General features: G+C 34.6%; 2 protein-coding genes and 1 non-coding gene across 4 annotated transcripts; 1 reads left to right on the forward strand and 2 right to left on the reverse strand.

Moving 5' to 3' along the window:
• Positions 1 to 475: 475 nt before the first annotated feature.
• On the forward strand, positions 476 to 6,616 carry LOC132697201 (protein 60A). Its single transcript, XM_060662508.1, has 6 exons — positions 476 to 1,136; positions 2,417 to 2,603; positions 2,700 to 2,854; positions 4,499 to 4,675; positions 4,733 to 4,806; positions 5,671 to 6,616. The coding sequence occupies exons 1-6, from the start codon at positions 752 to 754 to the stop codon at positions 5,929 to 5,931; spliced, it is 1,239 nt and encodes a 412-aa protein (XP_060518491.1). The 5' UTR covers positions 476 to 751; the 3' UTR covers positions 5,932 to 6,616.
• A 1,464-nt stretch (positions 6,617 to 8,080) lies between these two features.
• On the reverse strand, positions 8,081 to 12,155 carry LOC132696192 (Y-box factor homolog). Of its 2 annotated transcripts, none has more exons than XM_060660889.1 (5): positions 11,973 to 12,155; positions 10,996 to 11,093; positions 9,975 to 10,147; positions 9,065 to 9,524; positions 8,081 to 8,771 (listed from the first exon to the last, which is right to left on the reverse strand). In XM_060660889.1, the coding sequence occupies exons 1-5, from the start codon at positions 12,046 to 12,048 to the stop codon at positions 8,727 to 8,729; spliced, it is 852 nt and encodes a 283-aa protein (XP_060516872.1). In that variant the 5' UTR covers positions 12,049 to 12,155; the 3' UTR covers positions 8,081 to 8,726. The 2 variants fall into 2 exon arrangements, with proteins under 2 accessions (XP_060516872.1, XP_060516871.1); XM_060660888.1 differs by having other exon boundaries at positions 9,969 to 10,147.
• On the reverse strand, positions 10,829 to 10,964 carry LOC132697523 (small nucleolar RNA SNORA53). The gene has a single exon (XR_009618169.1). It is a non-coding gene; the product is annotated as a small nucleolar RNA SNORA53 (small nucleolar RNA).
• Positions 12,156 to 12,640: the final 485 nt, after the last annotated feature.

Raw genomic sequence — 12,640 nt, forward strand, 5'->3', positions numbered from 1 at the left:
CGCTAATCACCAAGCATAAAAGTTAGCCCTTATATTTTAGATTAGAAGTAAAATGCAACAAATTATTTCTTTTTTGAAGAATTTGTTGAAAATAAGTCAGAATTTCTGACTAATGTAAAAAATTCTTATTTATTTTTCTGAAATTCTGATTTAAATCAGAAAATGTGAGTTTTTCCGAAATTCTGACTTACATCTGACGTAAGTCAGAAAATCTGACCTAGTTTCCAGAAATTTTTATTTGCTTTTGAGTTCTGCTTTAAGGCAGATGTTACTTTCTATAAATTCTGAGTTGTTTTCCCAAAAAAGCAAAATCTATTTTTTATTTTTATTGACTTTTCGGTGCTTTCGTGCATCTCAAAATTAATGAAAAAAATTTCCGCAAGAAATCCTGTGGTATTGTCGTTTGCGAACTAATCGTTTGTTTAGAATTGAAGTAAAACACCTTTTTGACAAAACAAATGTAGGTAAGAAACCTGTTGCTTAGGTTAAATTCGTTCCTGTAGACTTGCGACGTTAACTTATTTGTTATGGGCGGGGAGGGAGATTTCTTAAACAATCCGCAAGACCTGTTTTTGTACCTGCCGATGTCGAGAATACCTTGACGAAAGCGAAGTGCTCCACAGTTTCGATGTCGACCATAGTGCTGCGAGCGCGATCGCCACGACGAAGCGGTAATTAAAATAAACGTGGGCGTCGTCGCTTGCAACCGGCTCGACTGCTGGACGCGAGTCTTTACGTCTTTAGTGTAAAAATGAATTGGGGATTAACGTTGGTGATGTGGTTGGCGCTTTTGCCGTTTAGTCGTGTGTGTTGCACGCCGAAAGCGGCGATTTACGTCGACAACGGTATGGGACAAACAGCCATCGACCGTCTGATGACCAACGTCGAAAAACTCGAAATGGAATCGGAGATATTGAATTTGTTGGGGTTGCCGAATCGCCCGCGTAAAATCAACAAGAGTACCGTGAAAAAGTCGGCACCCAAGTTTCTACTCGACATTTATAAGTCACTAATAGAAGAACAAAACGAGGAAGAGGGTTACAGGCGGCCCAAGAGGAGTTCCGATTTGAATTTAAGCGGAAACGAGCAGCAACAAATTTACGAGAGCGATATTATTATGACGTTCGAGAGTGTCGGTATGCATTGTTTACATGTCCCGCATATATACAACGCTTGCGTTCCTCGGATGTTAATTTAAGGTCGAAAGATATTCAGCTCGCGAATCGCGAACCCGCGGGAATTCACGTTACATGACGTTGCGGTCCTTCTAGCCGAAATTTTGCGACTAAGACGTTACTAGATTATGATCTTTAAATGTTTAGGTAGGCGCCAAAATTTAAGTTATCTGAAACCTTTCCTGTTACAAGTTCTATTAGCACGTAGAACTGTTAACCGATAATAACTTATATACTAATAACTTAGGTACTAATAACATTTTTATTTAAAAAAATCCTTGTTACAAAATGTAAATCATTTATATATAGATAAAATATTGGAATTCTTTACTTAGAACAGAGAACATAAATTAAAAATAATACCTCAAACAAATGCGGGGTGGTACGAGATTGTACATCCCTTCTTCTCATACACACCTAAAAGGTATTTAGTCTGTATGTATGTATCCTATGTAGGTATTTAGTTCCTTTTCAATAATTCGTTTCTTCCAAATATCATCACAGCTTTTCATCACAGTCCGAAATTTAGTACGGCATTTCTATTAAATTGAGTAGAATTTGCCAAAATTTGTCTTCTAAAAATCCGAAACATTAGACAGAATAAAGATTTATTTAATTTTAATTTTGCGTTTTTTAATGTCCACTTCATCATTAAAAACGTCATCATATTCAAGAAATGGAAAAATGTTGTTCCTATGCATTTGACTATTTAGTAAGTTTAAACGAAAATCGCCTTCCCAAGGTGGTATAAACTCCGAAAAATGACTAACAGTACATTAAAATGCCTTATTGTAGCTAAATAAAAAGCAACACTGGCACTTTCATGTAATCTATCAACAAGAAAAAAATCAAAAAGTAAGAGGTGCTCACAGCTTTGATGTTAATATTTAAACATGAGTGAAGGAAAGACATTTTAAAATATATATTTTTCATATCTGATTGGAGTGGTTCAAATTTGTCAGGCATATTCCAAAACAAATATGTTCTAAAAGAGCTGAGAAATGTCGAAATCCAAAATCAATTAAAATTTTATATAGAGTATGTATAATCATACTGACTAAATTAGTAGGAATTGTGGAAATGATGATGGAGCCATGATGAGAAATGTTAATTATCTCATTATTGTAGCGCATGTTAATTTATTATTAAAAGAAAATTCATTTTAATATAAAGAAATAAATAAATATTGTCTACTTATTCTAAATTTTGAAAGTTACTAAAAGTCCAAATAATGTTTTTAGAAAATCACGTGGATAGCGTGCGCCACGAAAGAGGAAAGAGGCTTTGGTTCAATGTTCTGGAACTTCCAGTAGCAGAAGACATCGTTGGTGCCGAGTTGAGAATCTTTCAAAATAAATCGGCTTCCATAAAACGCCCCGAGTCGATTTACACTGTCACAGCGTATCAGTTGATAAAAACATACGAAGGGTGAGTAAATTTTGTCACGATTCCGCCAAAAAAATTGCTATATGCTCCCAAATATATATAATAGAAGATCTTATGGCATTATCCATTTTTCCTCAGAGAGAGAGGTCTAGAATACATATCCTCAATAAATACGACAGCAGAATTCACCGGATGGCTAAGTTTAAACATAACACAGTGTCTGGCGGCGTGGGTGGCCCTCCCGAAATCAAATAACGGACTTTATCTGTCCGTCCATCCTGCTGGTAAACCAGGTAAAAAATAGAAAAACTTAATTTTAATGAAGCTAAATTTTCTCAAAACAAATGTTGCTATATCTAGATGTTATTAGATCTCCCCTATGCTATAAATATTAAATTCTATTAGATATATTATATTAATATACTACAGAAAAAAATAAGTGATTTTACCTATATTCTTTTTACGGCTTTGAAGAGAAAATCTCATTTTTTTTAATATTATATATAGTTAGTTAGATTTTTTAAAAAGTACTGGATTTTTGCTTGCAATTTGCCGTCTTGTTAATTGACTAGGTAGGTCATGGAAGGTTTTGTTTTAGCCTAAGTCTAGGCAGTCATTTGTTAAGCAGATTCTTTTTATTAAGGGTGGCCTTTATAAACAAAATACGGGTTGGGTAACAAAACAAAACTTTGAGCAATTGTGGGAAAAATAAACATTTTTGGGACATTCTGTATGCTGTTTCGCCATTCGGCAGCGAGTTCATAGATGTTACCAAAGGCTCTCACATAGTGTTATAAACGTAAAACATTCCAAATTAAGTTCATAAGTATTGTCACATATTTTTAGGGAAAAAAATACAATGGTTACCCATTAAATTTTTCCACCAAAAAGTCGTTTCTAAAAACTGTCTCATTAAAATACAGTTTAAAGAACAATAAAGAAATGCAAGCCAATGCGGATTTTTTAAATTACCGATACGCAAGGGTGGAATTGGGAACAACACGTACAATAAAAAATTTCTGGCTCCAAATGGCTATAGACGGTTAATAATATGTATCCGATAGGCAACGAAATCTGTCACACATTTTAACCCTAGTGTAATGAATTAATCAAATAAAAATTATAAATTACCATGCAGAGTGGATATTCTGAGAAACACACCTGCGTTTATTCAAAATCACGTATTCTCAGGCTGAATAAACATATTAATTATTGTATAGTTTATTGGATTTAAAAAAATATTTGATTAGAAGAAGCAGAAACATTTGTGCGTGAAATAAAATTGGATTTCTAAATGGAACAAGAACTGAAATATTAAAAGTGTATTTAGGCTTCTTTCGATTATTTTGTTTTGTTTGTATTCTATAGTTTAGTTTAGCTTTGGGCTATTATTTATGGTAAAATTGTGGAGCTTCCGCTACGACCACTAGTATCGAGTTTGCGACGCATTCGCGATTTGTTAACCCTTAAGGCCAGTGTCTACTTCAGGCAAAGTGCATCGAGGAGCATCAATCCACTGAGTAGTGGTCGAACTACATCAAAGGCATTTTTGAAGTGAAAAATAATACGACCAAAATTGAAAAACTTTTTTTCGTTTGCAACACCCCTGCGCAAGTGTATGAAAACAATATAGAGTTTTCAGAATTATAATAGTGCAATATGCAAAAAGTTTGATAAACGCTCTGATTTTCGATTTGACAGGAAGGGAGTGAGTGCTTACTAAACGAATGACGTGAAAAAGTTTATCAACGTGTTGCCTGTTGTACTTTTCACGTGTTTCATGTCACACTTTACTCAGTGAATGGTGTCGTGCTGATTTTCAAAAATGTACCCAAAAACTAATGGCCGCGGTTTATCAAACTTGTTGCGTAATGTAAAATGTATTAGCTATTATTCTGGCGTTTAATTGACTATTTTATTATTATTATTTGCATTAGGTCATGAAATTCGCCCAGAAGATATCGGTTTAGTAATGGTCAAAGGAGACGAAGAAACTCAGCCTTTCATGGTGGCGTTTTTAAAAGCTTCCAATTATGCCCGAAGCAGAACAAGGAGAGAACTAAAATCGAGAGCAAAAAAATCCGATTTTTCAGCAATTCTAAAAAACGGAAGAAGTAATTACTTCATCATTTTCAACGCTTCCCTTGTAACCGTGTTATTCTTTTTTTAAGGCATAGAGTCCGAAACCTGGCAGAGCTGCCAAATTAATACTCTCTACATTAGCTTCAAGGATCTACAATGGCAAGTAAGTCGCCTATATTACGCTCTATTTGCTATTATATTTATTATTTAAATATAATGCTAGTTACAGAGATTTTTTTCGAATCAAAAGAATAAATCTTCAAAACTTACTAAAGCTTCCAGCACTTTTAATTTTAAAGGGTGGTCATAAAAGTTATTTTTTGTTTGAACGCTGTAAAAAATGCCTTTCACACTGGAATTTTTCAAGTATGGCGCGCACCCTGTATAATAGCCATATAGAGCACCATAATACAAGAATTATAACTCTCGGTACAATTTTCTAAATTGAAGAAAACTTACTGAAACACCCAGGACATTCTGAAAAAAAAACATACAAAACAGTTCATCTTTAACAATTAAGTTAAGTGTAGGAATTCAAAATAATGCATAACTAAAGACATACTGCAAAAGTTAGCGATTATTTGAAGTCATACATATCTTTGAATGGATTTAAATGCATATCCCCCTCCCCATCATAAATTTCTTTTTGCTTGGATTACTAAAGTAATAATTTTTCTTTTGGTGAGTACATATTTTTCGTAAAGCACTTTTTACCGCCGGACAGCCTACTGATTGTCAAGAATGCTGAATTTAGAGTTTAGTAAACGAATTGTTTTCTATATTACTTTTCGGGTAAATTACACGCCACTTCAACGGTACTAATTTAAATTAAACTACTATCTTGAAAACTGTAAAAAAATGGCATTATGTCGGTAATTTAAATTGATGTTGCTGACGTCATTCCAAAATGATCACGAAAATACCACTACGTTGATACGTTTAAATTTAAACTACTAATAAAAATTAAGTCATTTATAATAGATCTTTGGTATTGACAAAGTGTCACCAACCGTTGTTATGATTTTAGGACTGGATCATAGCTCCCGAGGGCTACGCCGCCTACTATTGCCGAGGGGAGTGTAATTTTCCATTGAACGCCCACATGAACGCGTCTAACCACGCCATTGTCCAAACTTTGGTCCATTTGATCCATCCAACTCGATATCCGAAATCGAGCTGTGCGCCCACCAAATTATCGCCGATATCTGTATTGTATTTCTTGGACGACCACAATGTTGTTTTGAAAAAGTACAAGCAAATGGTTGTCAGAACGTGCGGATGCCGTTAGTGATTATTGTTATTCATGTTATTTGTTGATAATTGAACGGCATGAATAACTTTGTCGTCTCTTGCGTATGCTACCTACTTAAGTTGTAGGTAGGTATTTTGCAATATCTGATTGTACGAAGTAAGTGAAAAAACTTAGTAATTCATTCAATGTATCAGGCACGACTACGGACTATTGTAGAGATCAATTGAGAAAAACCCAGTTTTTTACAAAATGGTTAGAGTCGAGAAAGTGTCATATTTAATTAATAAGAAGATACCATTTGATCGGGGCATCTAAGTTTAGTAATAAAATTGCGATAAACCATTGGCGTGTCACGTTTTTTATTATTAAAATTAATTAACACGTTCTCACGAACGCCACAAGTTTATCTATGCTACAAATTTGTTTTTAAATGGTAAAAATACCTACCTAGTGAAAGTAAAAATAGGATTTTTTCCCAAATATTTCAACATTAAAAATGAAGCATTTTAAGACATAAGTTTATCTGTTGAATGCGCTGTTAAATGTAGAAACTATTATAACTCGAATCACTCAAAAGTTAGTCAAAAAACATTGAAATTTTTTTGATAAGTATTAAATTGTAAATAGTTTGTAGAAAATAAGAGATAGGATATACGTCGTATCTGTAAATTGTACCCATTAATGTACCCAACGAAAAAAATAAAATAAAAATTGAAAAGGACATGATAATATAATTATTTATATGCCGAAGCATAACACATACGCCAAACACAATTATTCATTGCATTTTCCTTTCATTTCTGTTCGAAATATGCTTGGCGTTCCAATAAGGGCAACGATATTACGAAAAGCTTTGGCCCCAGAAATTTGAAAAAAAAAAAAGTAAATCGGCCCGGTAAACTCGTTTCTGCAAAATTTTCTTAGATTAACGAACATTTTTGTTTAATGCTCTTGGATCTGTGAAAGGCAAATGGTGTTCAACTATTTTCGGAAATAAAATTATATAAATCAAAAAAAGCATTTTAATAAATTTGTCTCCAAAGAGGAATTTTCCTAGGCCATTAGTGACGCGTTGCCATTGCGTAGCTTGCCGCCGATGGCGTTACCTGATATAATCTAACAGATAAGATACTTTATAATTTCAGATTTAAGACTTAAGATTTCAGTATGGTTTGCACATTAGAAAAAACTGTAATTACTGTCAAGCAGGGAAGAGTGGGTTCAGAACAAGACTGGTCTAGTGGGGAAAGAACAGCGTCGGCTCACATGCGGTTCATGTGTAGAACATCCAGAGGAGATAAAAATTGGCCTTGGTACATATAGTAGCACATTCTAAGCGGAAGTAAATACCAACGAGCTCTGTGCAAATGCCCGGCGGGGGGAAAGATCAGATACCCAAAACTGGACTTTTGAGGTTCTGAAGGACAAATTAACTGACTTCATAGGTGGGTGAACTATTAAATTGGAAGAGTGCCACAGTAGATTGATTTGTGGTAGCGAAGGCAGACGAACGACCAAAGCAAATGTGCTAAAAACATCCGCTTTTTACTGAAACATGCATACATATTTTATTTTAAGAAGCCACTCTAATTTTTTAAGTTTTGTTTCCTATATACAGCCAACTAGGCCACAACAAACATCAAATTCAAATAATGTATAGAATTATTCCCTTCAAAAGAAATTAGGTCCACTATAAGATTATAATGGGATCAGCTCTGTAGAGGTGCTTTGAGAAATTCTAATTTCACTGCAAACTGAATCTATCGACATTTCTCAATATGGTCCTTATCCCAATAGGATATATCAACCCTGCTAAGACTTTTTTGCCAATGGAGATCCGATTATATTTTTTTATTTTCATTTTTTCACAACTTTCAGAATTGTTGCAATATTGTACTAATAGGTCTCTGGTAAATGATTTTTAGCCTCCTACTTTTAACAGGCGTGTGAATGTTAGTTACTGTAGTAAAAGAATCCAACATAAGGGGATGCTAATATTACTTGGAAATCATAATAGATAAGATTAGTAAAAGTTGCGTAATGGTCAAAAATCCTTGTTTAACATAAAAAAAAATTTAACACAATTCTACACTGTGCTTCTTTCTCCCCTCCTACAAATGAAAAGTACTTCTGTAGTTGCAAAATAAGTATTATATTCAGAAAAAGTATTAAATAAAATAACGCATTCAGAACAGACTATATTTCCCAGTAAGTGTTCTACAAAAATTGATTTCAAAAATTACAAATATAAAAATTGACTAGGAATCTGCAATAGCAATGATTTCACAAAAAAAGATACAATCGATAATTACCAATAGAACTTCCTGACAAACACCATGCGAGAAATAATCTGCTCGGTTTGAAAATTTTCCATTTTTTTTATATTGTTTTTTAACTTTTTACTCTCTCCTGTTGTTTGAGGAATGAAAAGTTAGATGTTGCAATAAATTTGATTTTTTAATGACACCCGCCCTTTGGAGAGTGTCAAGCCTTCTTAATAGATAATGTTATTAAAGAAAAACCGTCGCAGCAAGACATAAGGTCTAAAGACGTTTCATTGAATCGACAAAGTGTCCGTCGCCGCTTTCAGTTGGTGACAATTATCAAAACTATTCGTTATGAAAATCTTACCAATTATAAAAAGTATCAAAAAACGTTTTTGTTAACCACCTGAAAGCCCAAGCGAGCGCTCAATTAACGTTGACAGCAAAATGTTAAATTCCATTTACAAAAATAATTATTTGGTACAATGAAACGCCCTTTGTCTGCTATTTATAAAACACGCCCTAATTGTTGTTGTAATAAGTGATGTCGGTTAGTCACAGCCGCAATTAAGCTGTGCTCTCCGTAGTTGTATTCTGTACAGGCTGACTCTCCTAAAAAAAAAAAAACAAAAAAAAACTCATAGGACAATCTAGGTGTGTTACAGGTAACAACGCATATTCCCAATGAAGGGACCTATTATATAAAAATAGAATTTATTAAAAATATTTTTGAATTTAGTAGACTGTACTAAGCACAGATTGAAGAATCAAGTTTATATCAATTGTCTATTGAAGCCTGGCGGAGAAGATTTATGGTTACCATTACCTCCAAGCACCTTAATTACAGCTTTAAATTATTTATTTTGCACCAAACTATTTTGGATTTTTGAAAGTTTCTCACTAACCTGTGCACCATTGTTCGCACCCTCAGACGTAGAGTTGCTGGAACGAACCTTCTGGGGTCCGCGTTTGCGGTAGCGGGCTCGTTGACCTCCCTGGGACTGATCATTTCCGCCTTGGCTATCCTCGGATCTGGCACGAGGTCCTCTACCACCTCGACCGCCGCCTCCGCGGTTACCGCGACGGTAAAAACCGCGACGTGGTCCGCGACCTCGCGGAATCATGTCCCCCCCGTTATCGTCCAAATCGCCCTGATACTCGGAATTGTAATGATATTCCCTCGGTGGTCCCATGTAAGGTCCGCCCCGCATGTAACCACGGTAACCGCCGCGTCCGCGTCTAGGTCTGTAACGGCCTCCTCCCTCACCGCCGGATACAGTCCCGTCCTTATCGCCTTCGCTCTGTTGACTTTCGCGTGGCCGGCGTGGGCCGCCCCCTCGGCCACCTCGGTTGCGCGGATAAAACCTATTACGTTGATGAATCAGTTCTCTATCGTGTTGTTACACGCGATCAATTGCAATAGGTTCGTGAATTAACTTTCTTTTTAAAAACACATAGCAAATAAAATCGATCTTTTTATTGAAAAAAGAACTTGTTTACTAACGAAGCTAACCTTATTTTTTAATATTCTATTTTCCCTAGAAATTAGCGCAATGTTTTTTGAAACACAAAAATAAAATTGAATCTTTTTTTAGTGAGGATCGCTTCAAGGTTTATTATCATGTATGAGTAGTATGGTTTACTGGTTACTTATTAAAATCATTACTAACTAAACTAATTCATACACCTCATGACCTATTATTCATAAATAAAACCTTTTTTTCTCATCATGAGCCTATTGCAATTTCTCTCACTCGGTGGAATGTAATTGAAAAGTAAGCGCTCGGCAAAATAAAAAAGAAAAATTACCAATACCGAAAACGGCGCCGATCCGCAGCGTACGGAGAACCTCGGACCGGTTCGCCATCAGGTCCGGTTACATTAGCAGCTTCGTTACCCTTTTCGCCTACCACCACACTAAATTCCACAGTTTCCCCATCTCCCACTGAGCGAACAGCCTTTTTCGGATTGTTTTTACTAATGGCTGACTAAAAAGAAACCAAATGGAATACATATGTGCATTACTTTGCAATATAGATTGTAATTTATGAGTCAAATAGCTACCCAAAATAACCAATTCACAGAAAAGGTACATACAAAAAAATATCAGATTTTTCAATCACCGCATTTAATTGCAAAACTTTTTTTTTGGTTCTCCACATTTCTCGTTTTTGCTTCTAAGTAGACCTGCATCCAAGTCATCAATATTTATTTCTTGTAATGTGCAATATAAAACCTCTTTTCAACTCTAATAACATACCTATTAAAATAAAACAAAATTTATTATTTATATTTATTATATTCTATATCATATTGTTAGTTCTCAAGGCTTAGTTAACCCATTCAATTGTTTTATGACAAAACTTTTCATAAGGATAAATACGTGAAAAATATAACTACATTTAATTAATAGTTGCCACTAATATGAGTGAAGAAAAATGAAAAGGGCTAATTTTTTCTAGGGTGTAACACCCTTCTCTCATAAAGAAATCAAAAAAGTGACTGGAATATGCATTTCGGATTTGTTTATAAAATAATCTACTTTTTTAAATTAACCTGTAATTGCCACCCCATTTTCAACAAAGAGGAACTAATAAGAAAGTGATGAATCTATCTTTTTGTTTAGTGTACCATCCAATTAAAAAAAAAAAACAAATTTACAAAAATAATTGTTCCCCACCAAATGCTTGAAAGTAAATATTAATGTATATTAACGAAATTAGCTTTGGTGGAGGTGTTCTTATGTAGCACACTAATGACTCAAGCATCTCTTATGTCGTCCGAGATGGATCTAAGCAGCGTGCAATGGACTTGTGGCCGACAAATAGTTACTTACTTGGTGAACAAAAACGTCTTCTTTTGTGTCATTACGGTTGATGAACCCATAGCCACTTTTCACGTTAAACCATTTCACGGTACCAGTTACTTTGGTTGCTGGAATGTTAAATACCAAAACGTCTTATCAGTGAAAAAATATAATTTTGAAATTCAGTTATAATTACAGTAACAGGTATTAATTTAAATATTTTATTTATTAAGGTGGGTACAATATAGGGAAATAAAATAAAAACTAAGTTTTATGGTCAACTCTAATTTAACTAGGAATGAAAAATATGTAGGGTAGCCGGTTCATACGGGATTTTTTAATCTTTAAGGGGTAAATGCCACAGAGAAAACTGTACAATTTCTTTAACACTTACAATTCCTTTTAATTTTTCTATAATAAGTTGGAATTCTTTGATACCATCCACAATAATTCTCTAAGCGGTTACCCCTCAATAAGTTTTGTTAATACAATTATAGTATGAAATTTAACAAAAACTTTTTAAACCGTTAGTTGTGGATACAAATATAACTGGAATCCAATCAGATACGAATATTAAAATAATTACAAATACCTCTTAGCATGCCCGGGAAATATAAAGGAAATGCAGTCAATAAATTTTGGTTTCCATAGTTATTAACAGAAATTGTCTATGACAAAAAGGCACAACTCTTTCGAAAATATAAAATTAGGTGTTTCACAATTCTTATTAGACGCTACCGAAATAGCTAAAATCTTGCTGGTATTCGAAATGGCGGCATCACTCACAAAAAAAATGAAGCTTCAGTTTATTCACTTCGCCGTAAATTGCAATTAAAATAATCTCGTTTTGAGGCAGTTTGACTATGAAATTCTATAAATTGTCATGAAAATGACGATTTTCACAAAAATCAAAAAGTTCGACCATGTGCTCATCGCGGAAAACATGGACGATAGACGCGCGCGTCGTCGGAAGTCATCACGTAATTGTTAAAAATAAGTTTTCTTACCGATAACTTCTTTTACTTTCGCCGGAGCCTTTGGTTGCTCGGGTGCCTGCTGTTGTTCTTGCTCCGCTTCAGCCATGGTGGTCTTCGGGCCGGTGGAAGATGTTAAAACCACTCCTCACCTTGATGTTATTTCCTTCCTATCCAACTCGGTTGTTGAAAGATCTTGCCGATTCTCAACTTTTTCAGTAATAAATAAACTTTTTGTGACGCAAGCTGCGACGTCGCACATATTGACGTCCTCGTCGTTGGCAAAGGCTTCAGGCACATGTCTCAGATAGAGCACGCGATTTCTATCAGAAAACCGCGCATGCTTTTTAGTCATATAGCAAAATTTAGAAATGGTCACGAAATGATCTAAATTTCACAGATAACAGAATCCAATATCAAAAAAATCCATTACATAGACTTGATTAATTTATTTGTTAACTGCCTAGAAAATAATTTTGTTTCATTTCTCAAAGCACCTTGAAAATTATGGGATAAATGTTTTCCATCACCGTTTAAAACTTTTCTACACCAAACGCACACTTGAAACTGCATTTGAAAGATAAGAAAGATAATTGACACTTGATCCTAATTATGCAAATTTAAATCATCTCTACCGACCACCTTACATATAAGAACTGTTGGTGGTGTGGGTATTCATCCCTTTGACAATTCGTGCTTGG

The sequence above is a fragment of the Cylas formicarius genome, unplaced genomic scaffold, assembly GCF_029955315.1.
Source record: "Cylas formicarius isolate icCylForm1 unplaced genomic scaffold, icCylForm1.1 PGA_scaffold_1__22_contigs__length_36826433, whole genome shotgun sequence".
Lineage (NCBI taxonomy): Eukaryota > Metazoa > Arthropoda > Insecta > Coleoptera > Brentidae > Cylas > Cylas formicarius.